This window comes from Crassostrea angulata, unplaced genomic scaffold, assembly GCF_025612915.1.
Source record: "Crassostrea angulata isolate pt1a10 unplaced genomic scaffold, ASM2561291v2 HiC_scaffold_248, whole genome shotgun sequence".
Classification (NCBI taxonomy): Eukaryota; Metazoa; Mollusca; class Bivalvia; order Ostreida; family Ostreidae; genus Magallana; species Magallana angulata.
The window spans coordinates 201,033-223,508 of record NW_026441801.1 but is presented as its reverse complement, the minus strand read 5'-3'; the positions used below and the strand labels follow the sequence as shown (position 1 = coordinate 223,508).

The 22,476-nt window shown below is 32.2% G+C and overlaps 1 protein-coding gene and 1 long non-coding RNA gene across 3 annotated transcripts; both read right to left on the bottom strand.

Moving 5' to 3' along the window:
- Positions 1–2,124: 2,124 nt before the first annotated feature.
- LOC128169891 (uncharacterized) lies at positions 2,125–3,792 on the bottom strand. The gene is made up of 3 exons (XR_008241624.1): positions 3,629–3,792; positions 3,311–3,492; positions 2,125–3,201 (listed from the first exon to the last, which is right to left on the bottom strand). It is a non-coding gene; the product is annotated as an uncharacterized LOC128169891 (long non-coding RNA).
- A 6,564-nt stretch (positions 3,793–10,356) lies between these two features.
- Positions 10,357–21,338, bottom strand: LOC128169889 (uncharacterized). Of its 2 annotated transcripts, none has more exons than XM_052835926.1 (5): positions 21,228–21,338; positions 14,473–14,701; positions 14,320–14,379; positions 12,158–12,200; positions 10,357–12,048 (listed from the first exon to the last, which is right to left on the bottom strand). In XM_052835926.1, exons 1-5 carry the CDS (start codon positions 21,267–21,269, stop codon positions 11,952–11,954), a joined length of 471 nt encoding a protein of 156 aa, XP_052691886.1. In that variant the 5' UTR covers positions 21,270–21,338; the 3' UTR covers positions 10,357–11,951. The 2 variants fall into 2 exon arrangements, with proteins under 2 accessions (XP_052691886.1, XP_052691885.1); XM_052835925.1 differs by having other exon boundaries at positions 10,362–12,048; positions 14,263–14,379.
- Between the last annotated feature and the right edge of the window lie 1,138 nt (positions 21,339–22,476).

Here is a 22,476-nt window from a genome sequence, read left to right as displayed (position 1 = left end):
TTATTTATATGTACCTAAATTATATTTATGTATATTTACAGTGTTGTTTAAGGTGGATCTCTACACCCAAAAAGTGCAGATTTTTGTTGCATACATTTGTTGCTAATTGTAGACGCAATATCCAACAATATAAGACCCCAAAGTACGAAACTTAACTATATAATTCTATAATGATATTAAGCGACGCTCATACAAATTTCATCCGAAGCTCATTTGTTTGATAGTTATTCAAATAAAAGATAAACTCAATACAATAAAAGCAGCAGCACTTTTCAGAATCTAACAGAAAAGAAGAATTTGATTATCATCTAAATTTTTTATTCAAATAAGGGTATGCCCTTGTAATATTGAAATTTGTTTGACCTCCATTCGGGAGATTTATCAACAAAAGTCACGTGTCTATCAATTCAGGAGACCACACTAAGTGTCTACGATACACTTTCATTTAAGAACACGTATGTATCATGATAAAACAACTATACATAAATATTTTATAATGAAAGATACATCGTTTTATGAACGTTTAAATCCGCTTATATTTTCCTATAAAAGTAATAATAATCACGATTTCATTTTTAAAAGAATAAGTTAATGGTACGTATGTAGACATACAGGAAATTTATAGTAATGAATACCATGAATAATAATGTAGGTAAGATGTACAGAAAAATCAGCAAACAAAAATGACATACATATATTTAAGTATGTGTGTGCAAAAATTAAAGAAAACATTACTTGCATAGAAAATAAAATTGTGGCAATTTTAGAACACATGCATGTAAACGAAGCAGAAATGATAGGGCATACAAACAAAGGATACATAACAAAGCACAGTTATGACACACACAAGGCAGACATGAACACGGCACAATCTTTTATATGTAACCTGCGTTTCAACCTGTACAAACATCTCCAAGAGAAAGGGAATAATACTAACATTACCCGTCATACCTTTTACGATACCCCTGTTTCATTATATATATTTATCTCATACGTGTGGTGTATATTACCCGTGTGATAAACCTTTGCTATATCACACAGGTGATGCTATATCAAATACTTCCGGTCGGAACTACTTTTGACACAGCCCCTCGCTTCAACGCTTCAGTGACTTATTTTCGAGGATTTGCTATAGTACTTTCAACATAACTATATCTACTACAAAAATTATATAAAATTGATTTTGTCAAAGATTTAAATTACAAATATGAAGGAAAACACATAACTGCGTAGCACAGGCGTCGGAACCGGGGGGCTATTGTGGGGGGGGGGGGGGGGGGGGAGAGGTTAGCCCCCCCCCCCTTCCCTGTTTTGCAAAGTTATTCATAACCGTTACCACAAGACCCTTTTTTCTTGTTTGTCAAGATGTTTCATAAATTTAGCCCACTTCCAACTTTCAATTTGCTTTGTGAAGTTTATAAAACTACAAAAACTATCAAGGAGTTCATCCTGACGACGCGATGAAAACAGAGCGCTCTGGTTGTGATTATATACAAGAACTTACCGAAATAATGTTTCATGAGAATTTTATTCCACCACCAGTAAGCATCCTTATTCACTACTTTCAATTTTGAATCATAAGGCTAGCCTAGTGTTTGTTTTATTAAACATCATGCATCGACAACTGTTCCTCGTTCGAGTCAATTCAAACTAACGAGCATTCGCAACTTTGTGTATGTCAACAAACTTGATTATTCAAGTCTTCTAATCGGAATTTCCATCTAATCAAGTTAAAAAGCCCTAAGAAAAATTATCTAGAGCTAAAATTATTTTAAAGTTTGTTTCAGTGAAACTTTACATTAAAACAGTTAGATTTATCTCAGGAATGACGTACTAAATTGTATTGCGCAGTCACAATAGCCGCATAACACAACGTTGCATCATCGTTTTTTAATCTTTGAAAAAAAAACAATTTGTCACACAAGGGACTGTCTCAAAGCTTCATAATATAAATCAAATTGTATGAGATAAATAGAACATCTATAATTGTGTGATTTTATATTTGCTTTATCCAACTCGTTGAAATGGTTATATTCGCTCGGCAAGCCTCGCGAATATATACACCATTTCAACTCGTTGGATAAAGCAAATATAAAATCACACAATATAGATATCCTCTATATATCATATTTGAATTACGTCTGTATTAAACATCAACAACGCAAAAAAAGAAATAAAAATACATTAAACATTTGTAGAGAAGAAAAACCCAGCAAATTTTAATTCTTGGTTGCGAGAAATATATGTTTAATTTGAGAATTATTTATGATCTGGGAAAAAATGGACCGTGTTTTGGTAGCCCGATCAATACTGCCAGAGTTTGTCTCACTCAGTATATTCTCTATATCCTCTGATCCTTCTATTCATATACCATCTATTGGTGTTGGTATGACACTCCAGAATGTGCTATTTTCTTAAACATGTAGTTTAAAAAACAATTGACAGTGGTTGTAGAGACATTCATTTGTTTTTGATTGATAGTGTATGGAAGATGTTACATTCTATATGCGTAAACTATTGTTCAAAAACATATCAAAACATATCTTACAATGCAAAACCAATGACCCCGATGCCTTTACACCTTCAATGGCTGAATGGGCTAAAAGGGACATGGACATACAGTCTCTAACTAAGGCTTCAACTTTGTATTATTCCCTGTCTGGTAAAGCTTCTCTAAATACATATGAACTATCAACAACAACTTTAATTGGAAATAAAAAGAATTATTTTGACAAGTTTTATATAAGGTCAGACGACACGTTTCTTAATTTTCTATAATTTTTTTCTATTTTTTCTGCGACTTTTTACATAGAGAAATTACAAATTTTTCTCAATTGAAGTAGAGCACAGAAAGGGATGAAATCCCGGATCTTTCTTTTGGAACTCCTTATTACGAGGATATACAAAAATGATGCTTGAGGAGTGTCGTCTGACCATAATATAATATAATCAAATGCTTGACCATTATGACAAACAAGTAATGGTTTTCTGTACTGTTTTAACCACTGAGTAACATCTTGTAAACACCTTACAACAGAAACACTATTAATCTTATACTTGTGAAAAAACTTCTCCCCATTTCAACATACGATCCAGTTACAGCTGTTGCATATGCCGTGATTGCTGACTTAGGAATTAAGTACCTTTTAAAACTGCCCTCTCAATCCACACATGACAACTGAATTACATCGCAGGAAATTCCTGTAATATTGTAATATTTCAATTGCCATTACATATAATATGATATTTACCTACAATGTTTTGATAAAAAAAAACTGCAATGAATTCTAAAAATATTATTGTTATCTACCAAAGCCTGTCGTCTCCAAGTCAAAATAGATGAGTGTATGACGACTTTCTTTGTCCACCACTCTTGAGGTTGGTCGTACAACTCTATCGGTTATTTCCTCTGGATGCCGAAGATGTAGCAAAAGGATTTAGGTCAACACCAGGTTAATACGTTGTCCCTTCCTTTATTTCAGCTGTTGACACCTGTTATGAAAAAACTAATTGGTAAACATGGAAAATAAAAAGTATTCACATGTCTTTGGGTGAAGACAGTATGTGTATGTTTTCAAATTGTGTTTTATTAATTATCATACCACTGATGCCAACTTTAAACAAGTACCTGCAATTCACTTTTCACTCAATTTCAAAACCCGTTAGTCGGTGAAGACTTGAGTTCTTTACGGCGTTTCTTGTATGCAATGCTGAGTTTAATGTTCTTGCATGCAGCACGTGCAAGAAACAGTATTATGAATTCTTTCCAGATGATAGTAATAGTATTTCATAAACCTAATAATACAAACCATACATAGAGAGAATAAAAATACTTTAATATTATACAAATGTATTGAGACATGTTAACAAAAATTTTAAAATAATTAATATATTAATATAATGAAAATTTAAACATAAATATAAACAAATCTTAAAAAGACCATCATAACAAATATGTATTTGTGAAACAGCTGTTTCCAGTCTGAAGGCAGTTATCTCCGAACCACCATCGATTTGTCCATCTTTAAAAGTCTTTCGGCATTGTTGGTGAGAGAGTAAAATATTCTCTTAATTCTCTGAACTCTAATAGGTAAAAAAATGTGCAATTTTGGATGAAAAACTACATTTTCAAAAATTTAATTCAGTTAACATGAACAAAAACGGGATTCGAACTCATGATCTGCGGTACAGAAGCCAAGTACTTTAACAACTGAGCTACGACAGTATACAGTTCAAATGAACGATAAAAACGGTTTAATAAAACATTTAAATCGATATCTTGTGACATAGTGACTTAAAACGTTTATGTGTAGGTGTAGTGAGGTACCTTAAGTGAAATTAATCATTCAACCTGTCTGTTACAGCTATAATGAATATAATATATAATGCTATTTAATATTTACATTGTCAATATCTTAGTGCAGAAATGTGGTAATGATTAAATGAATATTTTACAGAAATTTTTCTATTTTAAATCATTCCCGACAGAAAGCAAGATATATTCCTAGCCCTGTTTGTGCTCAGATCAAACATATTTTGATGCATTTATTGAATGAAAAGAAGTCAGGAAAAAATTATGGTGTCTCTAGCTTCCTAATGTAATGGCGTGCGACCAGTTCTCGCAGAGTACCATTTCTCGCCAGTGCATTGTTATGTAATTTTTATTTATAATTTTATTTGTTGATAAAATGATGTAACAATGCAAGAAATGGTACTTGGCAAGAACTGGTCGCACGCCAGTATAATGCATAAATGAAAGTATAGTAGTCAGGCCATCCTTTAAAAAATGTTTGTTTTGAATTGCTGCCTGGAGGTTTCTAGACCCAGAAGGGAGGGAGGAAGTTTTTTTTTCAAACTTTAAGTTTAATAAAAAATTGTTAAAAAAAATATAAATATATATAAAAAGAGATCTTTATTTTTTGCTGATGATCAAAATCTACCGACACCAATATAGCAAGCACCAGCTCAGAGACTTCCCCTTTTGCAGTAAAGGTACATGCATTGACAAAATTTTGTAAGAATTTCTATGGACATAATGCCAACGTGGATGGAAAACTGGATATGAAAGAGAATCTTTATCATATAATAAAGAAGAAGTTAAGAAACTGTTTTATAATATATACAGTATCACTTCACATTCATCCACTCCCTCTTCCGAGATTTCAGACAGTTCCGAAAAAAGTTCTAACAATGAAGGATTTTCAGATAATAAACACTTTGATATGTCAACTAAATGTTTTACCCCCTCATTAGAGCATTATGATAAATTTAACACCACTGGCACCAATAATGAGATACAAGTCTCGGATGAAATGTTTATGCCAATTATAGAATTCCACACACTGCTTTGCAACAAACCAAATTAAACTTATCTAATATCCAATTCTGCAGGTTCATATATGGAAAGAAGATGAGGAGAAAAACTTGATGCAACTTCGTTTGGAAATGGAAGAACAATTTAATGATGTTAAAAACAATGACGTTATTTGGGGCCAAATAACCAAAATACTGAACTCGCACAACATATTTGTGACTGTATTACAAGTGAAAGACAAGTGGAAAAAGTTTAAGAAAACTTACAAGAAAGTAGTAGATGACAACAGCCAGAAAGGAAATAAAGAAACAGATGGAAATTCTTTGAAGAATTTAACAATGTTTACGGCAACAGAGCTTCTACAAGGGCAGAAGTGATATGATATTTCTGCGAAAAGGAAGCTTTTATCACTAAAGAAAACTAATTTTATTGTAAATAAAAACATTTTTGGGAACAAATTGTGTAATTATTCATAGGATGTATGTGTCAACTTTATATCTCTTTGTAAATCAAGCTGGCATTATAAATGTATAATAAGCAGATGTACGCATGCCGGGGGTATATCCATTAACACCCCATGGTCAAGTTACCCAGGTTGTTTGATAGTCTGTAATTTGCATTTGCGCACACCAGGGTCACCGAGTGTTAGGTGTCAAGTATGTTTTCACCATAGTTCAATTAACACGTCCAGCATCGAATCTCATTATGTAATTATTGTCGTAATGTATCATGTCATATGTGAATATCATCTCATTATTATTTTTTCTGTTCTGGCTGCTAGACGCAAAAAATTTTCATGAACTTTGTTTAACCTTATCCTTTGTGATCTCCACTATACCCAATTTACGAACGTGATATCTTGGATTACAGGAGAAATTTCAATACGTAGAAGGTATAGGCCACCCATATTATCTACCTATCTGCTTACAATTACATTTGTAACAATGGTTTATCGAGTACTAATTGTGGGTCACTCTTTTATTCATCGTTTAGAGTCATTTCAATTTCAAAATCGTAGGTCTGGTTGGTACAATTTAGGTGTCGATGGTACAGAAATTAAGGTTCAATTTGCGGGATTAGGTGGGGGAACACTGCGCCGGGTCAAAAATCCATTCAATCGGAACGATTTATGCAAGTTTTTCATTCATATCAACCAAATTCAGTTTTCCTTCAGATTGGTGGAAATTATTTGTGTCAAGAAGAAAATGCGGAAAAATTAGCGCGTGATATAAGATCGTTTGCAGAATTCTTACTAGTTGCACATAATGTTTCTCATGTTATAGTTGGTCAGTTACTGCCGAGGTATTCCGATGGGATAAATCCTCGTTACAATGCCAAGGTCATTGAAGTTAACAAACAATTGACAACGATGTTCAAAGAGCGAGACAATATTTCCATCTGGAAGCATCGAGGATTATGGAAAAACACCGAGTCCTTGTTAACGGATAAAGAACATCTTAATGATGATGGTATGTGGATATATGCAAAAAGCATTCGAGCAGCAGTCTGTTCGTTCAAAAGAAGGTAAACAAATTCGGGTTAGAGTGTTGTATCGACTTCATTCATGTTTCATCAAGATGTGCAGTTACTATGTGTTTCGTACGATAGTCCATTTTTAGTTATATAGTTGGTTAGCCTCATGTTTAAATACAGAGCAACAAATAATTTTGGTTACAATCAATAATGAAACTATCTGAATCCTATTGTTATGACTATACATGTTTCATGGTTTTACTGTTAACCTGGTCACAGCGTGTTTATATATCTACATACATGATACATCTGTACTTTGTTTGCATCATTATGCACATGGTTTATTTATGGTTGACAACATAAAAATCTATCATACACATACGGTTGTGCTTTTACATTTTTATTCTGCTATTCATTTAGTAGCCTGGGCATATATGTTGTCATCTATACTTAATGGTCACACTCGTTAGTATGTTTATATATCACCATACATGGTACAACATGTACCTGGTTTAGCATCATTATGCATATGGTTTATTTATAGTTGACAACATATAAGCCTATCAAACACATTCTTTTTTGTATTTACATTTTATTCTTTTATTAGGGGCATTTATGTGGTCTTCTATACTTAATGGTCAAATTCTTCAGTGTGTTTTGTATTTACATATATGGTACAATATGTACCTGGTTTAGCATCATTATGCATATGGTTTATTTATAGTTGACAACATATAAGCCATCATACACATTTACCGGTACATATTGTATCATTCTTTTCAAGGCTATCATTCATATATAGCTTTTCAAATCTTGACATTATGCATCCTTATACAAAGTATTTTAATTAAATGGTTGTTGCGCACATTTTGATTACGGTTCAGTCATGCTAATTTCATTTACGTTGCGTATGGTTAAGTTTTAGTTTGTGGTCGTGGTCAATCATTATGCTCTATAACATCTTCACATTTTTAAGTTTTATGGTTACTTTTTTAAAAAAGTTCATCGGTTCAGTTCTTTCATAAGACACCATGCACACCATTTCGTAGTACAGTAATATTGGTATTTGACTGACATGATGGTCTTTCCTAGTTATAATGGTAACAATTAATGTGTTACTGTTCAAGCATCATTATTGCAGGATTATACAACGGTGTCTTGTAAGATAGAACTAAGACACTGATAAGTTAAAACCTTATATCCTTGCATCTAGTTATTAGTGCACAATTCAATATTCAGGTATGGCATTTAGGCCATTCCAAGTTTTTTTCTATGTTTAGCGTCCGCGGACGGATAGGTTTTGAGATGTAAACATTTAAAAAAAAAACCACAATTTTTGTTCATAAAATTAGATCGCTTTTTCATATGTCGGGCTCAGGATCGCACATTTAAATCCAGATCAGAAATCAAATATAACAACATTCAAAATGGCAATCATGTAGTAGGTATTAGTTATTTTTGTTACAAAATGAAGAAAATACTTCAAAATATATAACAAATTAAATTTTGTTGAACTTTAAAAGTTGTGTTTTTTTTAAGGTTTGTGGGTTTTTTCCTGATAGAAAGATAGGTTTTTGAGTTTTGGGTGGACGCTAAACAAAGAAAAAATTTGCAATGGCCTTAACAGCTATTGTTTATTATATCCCTATTTGTAGTTAATTGAAAGAAACATGCCAAAACAAAGGAAGAAAGCTAGAGACTCCACTGCGACAACCAATTCAACACTTCGGTCAAGACCAAAGAAATCAAACTCAAGCCCTAATCCACCCCTGACTGTACAGAATCATTTCCTATCTCTGACAACACAAAATGAAGCCCAGCGAGTACCGTCAGCAAATGAAATCGCGTCATCAATCATTTCACAGCTAAGAGGAGCCACTGATGTAGGACAACTTCCAGCATCAACTTTTTGCAAGAAGTCATTAACTTGGTACCGGGACTGCAAATGTTCCTTGCTCATCAACAGTGGCAGCAGAAAGTCTCTAGGTATTGACAGTTCACCATTAGGTTGTGCAACAACCTACTTATTGAAAAATTCTTTGCCTCTTGGTTTCAATGTAAGTGAAAAAACAAAAAGAGATATTTGGGCTGACAACTATGTAGATTTGACGCATTTGTTGCCAAATTTTAACAATCAACATGATGATGAAATTTGGTTTAAATCAAAAGCAGTGAAAATTTCAACAAATGTCAAATTTAAACAGTTTTTCTCCATTTATCAATGGACAACAGCTTTTGACATCTTTATGTCATTGTTTATTGCGAAATCTCCAGAGTTGTCCTTAGGGTTGATTAAGTATGCTTACAACATACGAGCAATGTCAAAACAATTTGGTTTTCCCATGGCTAAGTCTTATTACGAAAATTTTCGTAAGGTGCACAAAATGATGATGTTTGATTGGGCTATAATTAATGAAGAATTTTGGCGCTCTGCATTTTATCAGAATGTCAATGCTACCCACAATTCAGTTGTTATCTCTCAAAAAACACACAAACTAAATTCAAACTCTCCCTTTCAAAAGCGGGCCCAGCAATACCAAAATCAATTTCCCTCCGGATACTGCTGGGCCTTCTGCAGAACGGGTGCTTGCCAAAACCTCTCCGATTGTAAACTCAAACACCAGTGTGTCAAATAAGGCAAAGGTCATGCCACTTACACATTCAGAGGATGGCAGCAAAACAAAGCTACCTACACCAATAAAAGTAAATATTTCCTGCATGGTTACGACACTCATCTCAGACAAAAACTTGTTCAAGGCTTTACATTTGGTTTTAAGATTAATTCAAATATTTGCAGAGAACACTGCAAAGTCTCAAACAACCATAGAAGTGCTTTGGAAAATACACAGGTTGTTACGGAAAAAAATCAGAATTTTTTTAAAGAAATTCCGGTTAAAAATTAAGTTGAAAAAGAAAACTAATTTACACAATATAGTCTTATATTTCAGCTACAGTGTTTTGAAAACGAATTATACGAACGTAATATCCGTAAATAGCAATTTTATTTTAGCTACATGTAATTGCTGTGCGTAGAGACAGTACACAGAACACGTTAAACCGGGTCCGTAGGACATTTATCATTTTAGAGATAGAACATTCTATCTACATTCTCCTAAAAAATATGGTGTGATTTTATACAAAGCTTCAAATAATTTTTGCAATCATGAAGACAAAAATAGGTACTAAGTTGGTTTTATAGTTTCTCTCATATATATGAATAGAATATATTGCAAATTTCAACATTTACACGTATTTGTATTATCGTTTCTGGGTTTATCTGTGCAAATGTGATATTATAGACACATAAACAAACCATGCTAAGTAAAGAGCCTCCCGTGATTTAGCGTGGACCGCTGGTGAATGCACATTAAAAAAACTCCAGATGACTTCCAGCAATTTTAAAGATATTTTCGTTGATTATCAATAAGCAAGCTTAATTGAGAAAAAATAAAAAAAATTGGTATATAGCTACATACTTAAAAAAAAATATCATAACGCAAGAACACTCATGCTTTACACGAGTTTGAAAGCATCCATTTTCGTTAGCTGCAATGCTGTTATAGTTATAACCATATAGGGTAAGGTTTCTATGCAAATTTGCAATGCATTGCTTTTCAAATCGAGATATATTTAATAATGTAAATATCACATGGTAGGTTAAAGTCAAAAAACGAACGACTAGATAAAATTTTCTTTCAAAAATTTGCATTCACTCTGTATTTGTAGTGGAAAGGAAATGTCAATTAAAATGAATAATGTTTCGGTGTCAAAGTGTCTAACCATAGTCAGCCGAGAAATAAACATACAAAATTTTCTTCCTTGATATGTCACCTGTTTTTTCCTGAAGAAAGCCACATTAACAAAAAAGGATATCTTTAAGCTATTTGCAAGAAAAAATTGGTTCAAAAGTCAATGAACTGTTCATCCATTTGTTTTATTAAATATTTTAAATGATACTTGATTCACATTCAGATGGTCTTAGTTGTTAACAGATATATGTAAACAGGCATACGGCAATGTAAGTGAATAAAACATGAAACGATTTTAAAGATTAGGAAAAAATATTCAAAATTATTAATAAAATTTTAAAACTCAACAACTGTAACACTTGTTTACTAACGAAAAACATTTATGTTCGTCAGCTGATTCCAAATACTAACATATAAAAATAATCATTTTCTCTTTCAGTTTCATTTTTTTTAATTTTGATTTTGATGATTAAATGCAAAGAAATTCAATGTTATTATTTATTTACTAGATAAACTTTTGTACTACGTTTTAATACAAAATGTGCATGATTGTTTTCGTCCAAATACAGGTTATCTCCCACAAAGGCATTTTTATAATAGATCCGCAATAATACACAGCTCTTTTTTTTTCATTTTACGTCATATGACCAACCGCATTATAGCGGCCGATATTTTTTCTATCCGTGGTTTTTTTTCTATCCGTTCGTATTTCAACGCGAAATCCCAGTAGGTATTTTCTTTTATGCCATGTATTGAAACCAACAAGAGACGTTTAAAGGGGCATGGTCACGATTTTGGTCAAAATTTATTTTCTGTTTTTATTATTTGCAATGCTTTAGGAATGCATTTGTAATGATTACCCAAAATTATAGAGTCGGTTGTAAAGTTAAAAGCAAGATACAGTGCCCACAAGTTTTTGTCACGTAAACAAGGCTCGTGCCCTGTTTTTGTTTACATATGTTCAATATACCACTAAACAATCTTTTTTAACCTGATATATCTATCTTCTTATTCATTTTAAGCATAAATAAACAGTTCCTAACGTTTAAAACATTTATTTTAGGCCTAAACCTGGAATTTTCTCTTCAACGTTCAAAATGTAAACAAAAGCTTTGTTTACATAGCAAATAATTGTGAGCTATGTAACTTGCTTATGACTCAACAAATGACACTCATATTTTAGCTGCTTATCAAAAATGCCTTGCCGAAGCATTGTTAACAATTAAATCGGAAAAATAATTTTTGACCAAAATCGTGACCATGCCCCTTTAAATAGAGAAATCTTTTTTTTATACTTTTGAATGTAGGTCGATGAAACTGTTCAGATATATGGGCATTACTTTTTTTTAATGTTCTGTACAAGCATCTTTGGATAAAATTTATAAAATTGAAAGTTGTAAAGTTGGAAATAAAACTTAATTCATAAAACGGTTGACGACTAAGGCAATAGTCATTAAACATAAAATAACATGAAAGATTGGTTTCAGCTCTGCACTAGCATTTTCTCCTGTCCTGAAAAGATAAAGTATCATATGCATTTTACTCTTCATTTTCTGTATGTGTTTTCGATATTTAATGTTTAACTTATTTTAAAAAAAATGAAGAGGGTTTTTCAGCTTACCTTTTTGTTTGATTCTTGTTCGTCAAAGTAAAGCATCCTGGGTCTAAAATATAAGGTATATTTTGTAGAAAATATTTCAATCATTATATCATGTTTGATTAATGAAATGTATTCATGTTTTTGTAGATCTTTTAGATCATGTTTCTTATTACAAATATAATAATGTCCTAAGTACAATTTTTAGCACCTATTCTTTTTAGCTCACCTAAGCTGAAAGCCCAAGCGAGCTTTTATGATTACTTTTTGTCCAGCATCCGTCTGTCAGTCTGTAAACTGTACATTTGCGACTTCTCCAGAACCACTGGACAAAAATTGCAACCATACTTGGCACAAATTATCATTTGGTAAAGGGGTTTCCATTTTTTTTCCAACACGAAGCGCCACGCCCTCTTTCAATGGGAAATAATTGAAAATAATTTAAAAAGTGTTTGGCATTTCTTAAACACATTTTCTCCAAAACCATAGAGAGAAAGCAAGAAAAGCTGCAAATGGTGTGGAAACATACTAAGGTTGAGGTAAATTTTGAATGATTAAATTCCCTGTGGTAAGGTTTGGCCATGATGGAGGGGGTGAATTTGAAAATAGGAATACATACAGAAATAATCCCCCTGGGGTATGATTGTGCCTCAATGGGGGAGGCGGGGTCGACTTTGTTACATAGGAATATATAGAGAAAATTATTCAAAAGTCTCATCAGAAACCGATCGGCCAGAAAAGCTGTAACTTGTGTGGAAGCATCATCATAAGTGTAAATTTATGCTTGTTTAAATCATGATACCAGTGGTAGTATAGGGGTCACAATCAGGGAACGATTCTCTACATAGGAACACATGTATATCAAGAAAAATCTTTGAAAATCTACTTTTCAAAAACTGATTGGCCAGAATTAAAAGCTGACCTGGTAGAGTGCTTAAGGGACTTCATAACAATGCATTCATATTATCTCCCCCTGCTGTAGAAAATGAGAATATTTACTAGTGTTTAAAGGGTCTAAAACAAGGTAAGAGATTAAAAAAAAAATTATTATGTATAAAAAGGTTAACGTGTAATTTGACTGATACGCCTAAATTTGTATGCTAGAAGTCAAGTTACTGGTTGGATACAGAGGAAAGAAGTAGTTGAGATGTAAACAAAGCTCAAATATTATATTTGTTTACAAATAATGTAAAGCAATAAAATTCCCATTTCTTTGAAAAAATAACTTGTGGTAAAAAGTATTTACGTTCATAAATAATTTTATCAACAACAAAATACAACATTAAGTTGAAATTTATACTAATACAACATGTATTTGTAAACGAAAACAAGACTCAAGCTTTGTTTACGAAACGGAGAATTCTAACTTCTTCAAATCGCTTTTAACTCGATAACTTACTTTTAAAATTTGACAAAGCATTAAAAATATTCATATTAACTATTCTTATTAATTGGGACTTAATAAAATAAATGAATAAAGCCAAATTGGCCTCCCAAGGACTCAACCTATGACCCAGGGGCCATGAATTTAGCAGCTTTTGGTTGAATACTATATCAACATCTAAATTATAATCATCTCCCACTTTGCTACGGAAGCAGAGACGATTTTTTAAAGATTCAACATATTTTCACTATATGGTCATGCTGACCCACGGATCATGAATTTCATGATATTGATAAAGAGCTTCATGAACTTTAGAATAATAAATGTAGGTTTTTTATCAAATTAATATGGTAGTTAATAAGAGATTTTCCGGTATTTAATACACTTTTACTACATGACTATATCTGCCCCTTCCTAATGGATGAACCCCTTACCCAAGGACTAAACATTTTACAATGTTGGTAGAAGCATCATTAAAACTATGTGTTTAACTTCTCAGCAGAACGTTTCGATAGTAGTAGAAAGGATTTTTTTTTTAAATTGCACCTATATTTTACCCAACACTATTATTGACCATTTAGATGCTAAACACAAAAGGTCATATAGCCTTATTAGTTTATGAGAAGCTAAAAAACTTTAAATCTATGTCAACGATGATGGGCAAAAACATATTGCAGAAAGTCACATTAGTGACACACATGATTTTAAAATACAGATCGAATATTTTAAATGTCTGAAAACTTACATTTGTAAGCTTGTGTTGAATTATATACATCAGGACATGGGGGAGAGAAATTCGTACATTTTGCATGATGGCTCCCCTGGATTTTGTTGGCGCTGGCACTATACTCTGCACAAGAACCTGTAAAATGCCAGAATTTTATTAGCTAACTTGGATCACCCATAATTAAAAACATTAGTTATAATAAGTAGTAAAAACAGATGCTATACTAACCTTCAAATATCAGTACATTTTTAGCACATACTTCTTGTGTTTGGTTTACAAAAGAGTTGATAATGCAGTGATAAACGAACTTTTCAGGGTTTCTGCGATTTCCAGCAAACTCGGCGCACTTCATTTTATCTGCAGCTTCTCTCCATTTTTCTTTACTGTCAGGACAGTTGTCAACAATTTTCACACTTTCTTTCAAAACCGAACCAAATGCACTGCTAGATGATGATGTCTAAAATATAACATGTATCAGTCATAAAAATGAAACGAAAAGAAATATTTATGATTCCAAAACTAGCTCATGTTTTGTGCGGTGTAATTTGCAATATTTTACACAAAAGAAACTGTAGCTCCCGGGTCTTACATCCATTTTTTTCAGACCAGGAGCTACAGGCACGAAGATGAGGTTGTGGTAATAGAAAGAAGAGTAATCGTAATTTAATCGCTTAATCTGCTTAGGATAATTCTACTTCCTTTTTATCGAATCAACAGTTGCTAAAAATTGTACTGATAACCACTGAAGGAGTTATCTTTCTTTTCTTTCTTTTTTTCTTGTTTACATTAAATATGTTATCATTGTAAACTAGAGAACATTGAGATGGTGACCATCTCAAATGGCCACGCTTAAATAATGGACCACATTAAGTGGTCAAATTTTACATCAAAACATCGTTAAAACTTTTTTCGAAAAAAAGTATTATTTATGGCATTACTCAAGCATCCTGACATAAATTCTTTATTGTTTATACTGTGTCCTCAAGGCAATTTCTGGGCCCTACAAGGGGTTTAAAGTTTGGTATATGTTTAAAATCTCGAGATCTGCAATATTCAATTTTGTACATGTATAAGGCTATGATATTCTGTTACAAAAAGGGGATTAATAATGAGAACATCTGACAAAAGTTTGAAAACCTTATATATCGAATCTATTCTACTAAAATGTTTGGATACTAGTTATTTGTATAAGACTCCATAAAGCTGATTTTATTATGGTTATTGTTGCGCATGTGAGCGATATAGCCTATGGTTGTCCTGTTACCTTATATAATCATGGCATGCAGATCAACATTGAACCATGTGGTCTTGGTCTTTGACCACATGGTTCACACCAAAGATGCCACAACCAGAAACAATCATAGCAAAGGTTTGAACCACATGATCAAGTATATGTCTACTTTACTTTAAGAACAGACGGGAAAATCTCAACAGCAAGAGGCAAGGTCTATTTAAGGTCTTCAGCAAATTGACAGACATAACCTACAAGGCTGATTGTGGAAAACGAGGAAAACCACAGGTCGGATATGTTGTCAGGTTACTACTAAGAGTGATTAAGTGTTAAGGATAGAAGCTATTGAAAAGGCTAGATCTAGTAGAAACTAACCAAGCTTCTGCAAACATGGAGAACAATCGTCCGATTAACGTAGGGTCTAAAAGAGATGGGATTAATAATGATATCAATATGGGTGTTACTGATAGTTTTAAAATTAGAAGACAGTCTAAATGGTTGTAAGATTTTTTTCAGTGGTAATTTGTTTTAAGAGGGTTCGATGATCGTGGCCACTTTTAGACTGAATTGATCTCCTTTGGAAGAAGAGATATCATATAAAAGTTAAAATATATGGATTTCTTTACTAAATAATTTATTATTATCTATAGCTAAACAAATCATATATGAACATTTAAGGTAGATGTTATGTGTATTTTGTTAACCATTCAGCCATTCATCCTAAACTTTAAAGTCAATTACAAATGACATGTGAAGAGAAATTATTAAGTCCTCAGAATACTGCAAAGGGGGCTATAACCTATGAAGATGGTTATCTAGCAGATCACCATGAAAAAGAATGGTTGTCACTAAAAATCTGTCATTACTTTTGAATATGAGCCGGGTACCAGTAATGAAAACATAGAACCAAATAAATGTGCAGTGGGTCTACAACCCGTGGGAAATCGTTGATACAACTGTTAGAAAGATAACTTGACTCCAGTCTATGTTTACACCTGACCGTTGCAGGACCCCAAGGTTGTCCAGACAGACTCCGTTGTATATACGAATAACATTTTTTTAAAAATAATATAATTAAGATGTCGATTGACTGAACGAGTTACAATTTTTTTCTTAATATGATCTAACTATGACAGTTCTGTGAGGACTGTGAGCAAGTTCACAATTGATATCCCCACTTAGTTGCGCTAATGACTTTTTTATTCATGACACTTACTCAGGTGAAAAACAATCTTTATTTAAAGTAAGAACTTCAGATTGTTTTTTATAAGAAAGATATAGACCGGACACTAATTTTGTACCTTTCCTTCCAGTGACCTTAAACTTGCCCAAATGACCTTGAGTCAAATTCATTACAATCCTAAAGCTATAGGCAATATTTGTGTAACAAAAAAGAATTTCAAGTGTTTCTCCATAAGAAAGATATAGACCGGACACAAATTTGGGCATTTTTCTTCCAGTCACAACTTATCCTATTTACCTGGGGTCAAAATCATGACACACCCTCAGGCCATAAGCAACCTTTGTATTAAGTATGAACTTCCAATGTTTAACCAAAAGAGAAGTATATACTGTAGACGGTTGGACGGACCGACAGACGGAAAAGGTAATTCCTATATACCCAGAAACTTTGTTTTTGGGGTAGGCCTATAGTAATACCATTAAATTATATTTATGCTTGAAATTTTATTTCATCATAAATCCTCACTTAAAAAGGTTCCGTCTTCAATTTTGTAACTTATAACCGTTAATAAGTTTTAAAGAAATGTCCACAGCAAACGCTGCATCTTCTAGTCTTACTTGATATATGCTCAGATAAATCGGTTCTTTCAACTTCCCTTAGTTAATTACGATTGCGAGGTCTACCATTCATTTTTATTTAAAAACAAATCGTCACAAGGTTGTGCTTAATCCTACACATATTTTAGTGCTCTGAACATATATGGAAATACAAATTCTGTCACACACATTAAGGTTTGTTTAATAGTATCTTTTCAACATGGATAATTTTGCTAGGTAGATGCCTTTATAAAGCAAGATTTTAATTTGGGTGTCTTTAATGAAAACTTTGGCTGGTATACTTATATTACTTGAGCTTGTATATATCACTCTTTATCTTTACCTATGCAAGTGAACTTTTATCTAGGTAACAGTAAGGAATGTGTGTAAAAATTATAAACAAATTTATTCATGTAAAAAATAAAAACTTAATCTTTTATAATCTTTTGATTCTTGCCAGGTCAACCATTGTGACTCTTCTCGTAGAATATGTACTTTTATTGCATAAAATTGTCATCACTTGCCGCTACAGCTATTCACAGTAACATGTATTGTGATCTGTTTATTTATTATATTTTAAACTATGCTTTTTGTCTTTTGTGACGGATGAATTGTTGCATTTTCTTATTAGAGGATAATTCTTATAATCACAGTATTATCTGCCTTACTCATTGAAAAATGATCGGACCAACAAAGCTCCTATCCAATTAAATACAAACTCACAATTCACAAATATTTGAAGTACACCACAAATGACAAAACTTCTGATGATTAAGTGTGGTTTTGTCTTCTGGTAAAAACAGGAAGTTTGACACAAGTTTCAGTTATTGAGAATTCAGATTTTTGGGTGAATAAATAATTTACAGATATCAGTTACTTTCTTTGAAATATATTTCCACAAAACACGAAATGAGGTAGACAGTTAAACGTACAGCAATCACTGCTTTTGTTTAAGATACACCATTGGCGGTTCAAGACGATTTTGTTCAAAAGAAGTTTGTTATTTGATTTTAAGAAGACTGAACCTTTACATAGGTTGCATCCATGGATTTTACCTTCACTTGAAGTATTATGCCTATTGAAATGATGGCAAGCGGAGTGAAAACGAGATACCATTTCTGCATTTTTGAAATGCAGATCTGTTTTGACATGTAAGATAATTACGGAAGCCCTTGAAGAGCTTCGGTTTTATTTCAAAATATTTGTTAGGGTTTCAGATCTTTTTCAATAATTTTAAAAGTTGTATTCATGATTATACAATGGAGTATGTTTTAAATCTCTATTCATCGCATTGTATTTTAATCTTAAACACTGTTCGTTATCACCACATTTCGTCCATATATTCCAGAGCACCTTGATATTTTAATAAGTAAAATATAAAGCGCAGGGATTTCTGATGAAATCTAAATAAAAGCATGAAACAATGACAAAAACCAAATATTGGTTACCTATAATCATAAGCAAGAAATTAACCTTAATGCCCTTTAGTTCCATGCAAATTTATATAAACGGACCTGTCATGAGGAGGTTTAAGTTTGTGGCTAGATTTGGCCAATTCTTTAAAAATCATATTCATATATTTATAAATGAAAAAAAAAACATTGAGAGAGTTATAACAAATTAAGTTATAAGAATAAACAAATGAGAATCAATAAGGTGTTAATTTTATTAAATATTTTAAAATGTGCATGCATAAGATTATAACTTGTAAATAAAATAATAAGAAGGGAACAGAATAATTAAGGAAATAATATTGTCAAACACTAGGGGTACTTTATATTTCTGACTCTGCATCCTATTGAATTGATAAATTACCATGTCAGGACATTTTCATATCTACAGTGTTAACATTCATTCAAATGCAGTAGCTGCTCCACACAAAAGATAATTTCGATCCAAACCTAACATAAAAACGATTTGCATGAATTATATCTTGTTATTTAATTTCAGCTACTTTTTAATGAAATGGTACTTTAAAGGACACTCTCCATCACTGTAACAAAAGACCCACAGGCACCTACCGTCATCCAAGTACAATTGAATAGCCATATAAAGTATTGTAAAGACAAAATAATTGAAAATTTACATAAGATTGTTGTTTTTTAGGATAAATTTATAAACGTAAAACTATTAACGTACAACGCACGACCAACGGCAATTTGTTACTCATGTGACTCAAGTGACCTGAAGAATATACATGTATGTTCACTATATGGCCATATTTGACATCTCCCGTAGAAAAAACTGTCACAAATTAAAAAAGAGGACAGCATGGACATAGTAAAAAATCATTCAGTTTATCAAACACGACAGTGAAAGTACAGACGAAGAAGAATTCACAACATTTTGTAATATTGTTCCTACCAAAAAAGATTTAGTCGATGATCGTTTCAACCAACCGAAAGTCGAGTACTCGTTGACGCTCTTAGTAAGAATTTATAAGTGTATCCTAACAAATAAACCATAATTATAAAAAAAAGCCAGGAAATATCCTTCCAGGGCTTCCATAGCAATGGCAGTTCCGCAGAAAAAAAAATACAATGATATAGACTATTTCTGTAGTTTATAACTAGCTTTTGTTATTAATTTTTATTGATGGTCATTAACGAGGAGTGCGTATGCAATATTGATATGAAGAATTTTATTCCCAATATTAAGTACATGTGAATAATCCGAAACTTTCAGATTGACTTCGTTTGCCGGTTACATGTGACTCATGCGAAACTTTCGGATTGAATCCGTTTGCCGGTAAATATTATAAAGAATAGATTGAATGCAGATAGTTGACTAAGGATGGATCGGTAAGTTGTGACATGCATAGGGTAGGGATTGTGAACTCTGTTCGATATTTAGCAGGGTGTTGTAAAATGTAGATAAAACATTAACAATTAGCAAAATAAAAATAGTTTATATCTCAAACACAATTTAAATATTTTTAGACCCCTTCCCAAGTTATTTTCGTCGCAAAATATCGTTCGTTGCAACAGATAATATAATCCCTGTGTCACTGTTGTCAACGAAAGAAACAATGTGCTTGTCTTTTAATTCTGTAGTATAGAAAGGACGAGTCCAAATTTGTTCATATTGATGTGGGGTTTTTCTCTTCTTTATGATTCAAAATTATGCCAACCTTTATACAAAGTTCCATAAGTCAATTCAGAAAATCAGACGGCGAAAAAATATGTCTTCTTAATTTAGTGTCAATATTTCCTTTACATCGTAAAAGGCTGAGATGTTCCGGGAATAATAAAAAGTGATTGCGTAGCACTCATATCACCTTTGACTAGAAAAACGTACCGGGTATATCCAAGAAATTACAAAGTAAACGATACACATTCACAGCAACTTCAAGCTTATATATATGCAGTAACCTCAATCGAATCAACATAAACTTTTACGCTTAATATTATAAAGTTAAATGGTCGGTCCACAATTTTTCATAAATTCAAAAGTTATCATTTCCATGAATTAAAGTTTAAAATACTACCATAACTGCAGTTTTATTATTAGCCTTAATCATAGCATTTACTTAAGATGTTGCAGATGTACATGCAGATGGCGGTAATAAAAAAAAATATTGATAAAATATATCAATTATTGATCAGACTTTGTTTTGCTTTGAAACGTTTTCATTTATAAATCTATGATCGTTTAAAACAAAAGCAAAACATCTTTAAATGAAAACGTTTATGAAATTAAATGAATATACAAAGTGCTTTTTGGTCAATATTTTAAACAAGTAAATATGAAATCTTATCAATATTATTCAGAAAAAAAATTCTAACGAAGTATTGTTTATAAAAGCAAGTTAAATTATTGATGTATAGCTAGAGTGTTGACATGATCACTTTATATATTAATGTTTAAATTGAACTAAATCTTTAACATGGTCGTTAATTAACAGTATAGAAAAGTGTATATCTATCTCTTGAAAACCAATAACAGTAAGTAAATCGGCTTAAAAAAAACTCACCCCGATCGTTATGATTCCTTTTAATGTACATGAAAAATGCATATCTGTTTAATTAAGTTAGTTTTAAGGGGCACTGAATGAAAGATTATATTTATTGATCAATATTCGTCCGATGGTTCATGTGGTTATCGTCATGAATGATTGATTTGTAATTTAATTAATCAGTAATTGATGTGCGTAACACATTTAGCAATTTATTTTTCATTCGCATGTCATAATGTGACCTTTAAATATCTACAAGATAGTATACTACCATTCAGGAACTAGATTTTAACAATTTTAATTAATTTAGGAAAGAATTGTCTTTTGTATTATTCATTGTTTTTCTCATTTTATTTTGCATTAACTTTATCTTCTATATACATGTATGTACTCTTATAGAATTCCTTACTTACTCTAGAAATGGGTTGTTCTCACTCCAAAATTTCGTTAATTGAAATTGGTTTGTTTTCATAGAAAACAGAGAGCAACTCTATAAAATATTGATGTATTCGTACCGATATACATTTACAATTATTTAGTTAATTTTACTCATCTTTAAGATCAATTCATTAATTTGTTAACATAAAGATGTTAATATAAACAATAGAATACTTTCTCTTTGATGATTGCTATTTTACCAAGATTTCAAAATTTTCTTTTACAGAGATTGATACAGACTAAAATGACCACAACCATTAAGCCCCCCCCCCCCCCCCACCGGATGATGAATTTAATGATTTGGAGGGGAAAAAATTTTGGTAGGGAAGAAAATTTTTTGGAAGTATAGTTGAGTTTACCCCCCCCCCCCCCAACCAACCAACGGATTAGGATTTTGAAGATTTTTGGAAACTTTAAATTTTTTTGCTTTTCAAGATTTTTTGGATGGGTCTGGCCCCCCCCCCCCCCCCCCCCACTTTCAAAAACGATGCTACGTGCCTGAAATATACGGTATTTTTCTGGAATGCGCAGAAACATGAGCAATGAAAACGAAGTCGGTAATCTAGGAACAAATGATGAAATATACTTACAAAACATGACATCATTCTCTACACGTTAATTCACTTTAGATGTAGCTACGCGATCAATGGCTGAGTTATAAGCAAGATACAGGGCTCACAATTCTTTGTCGTGTAAACAAGGCTCATGCCCTGTTTTTGTTTACAAAGGTTCAATATACATGTACCAGTAAAAATCTTTTTCAAGCCAATTTGACTAGTTTTCTATTCATTTTAAGCATAAATAAACAGTTCTAAACGTGTAACACATT

Coding starts and splice junctions, on each gene's coding strand:
- LOC128169889 (XM_052835925.1), bottom strand. CDS start 21,269: ATGCATTTTTCATGTACATTAAAAGGAATCATAACGATCGGG. Junction 14,380..14,472: donor AAATGTACTGATATTTGAAG/GTTAGTATAGCA, acceptor GGCATTTTACAG/GTTCTTGTGCAGAGTATAGT. Junction 12,049..12,157: donor AACAAGAATCAAACAAAAAG/GTAAGCTGAAAA, acceptor TTATCTTTTCAG/GACAGGAGAAAATGCTAGTG.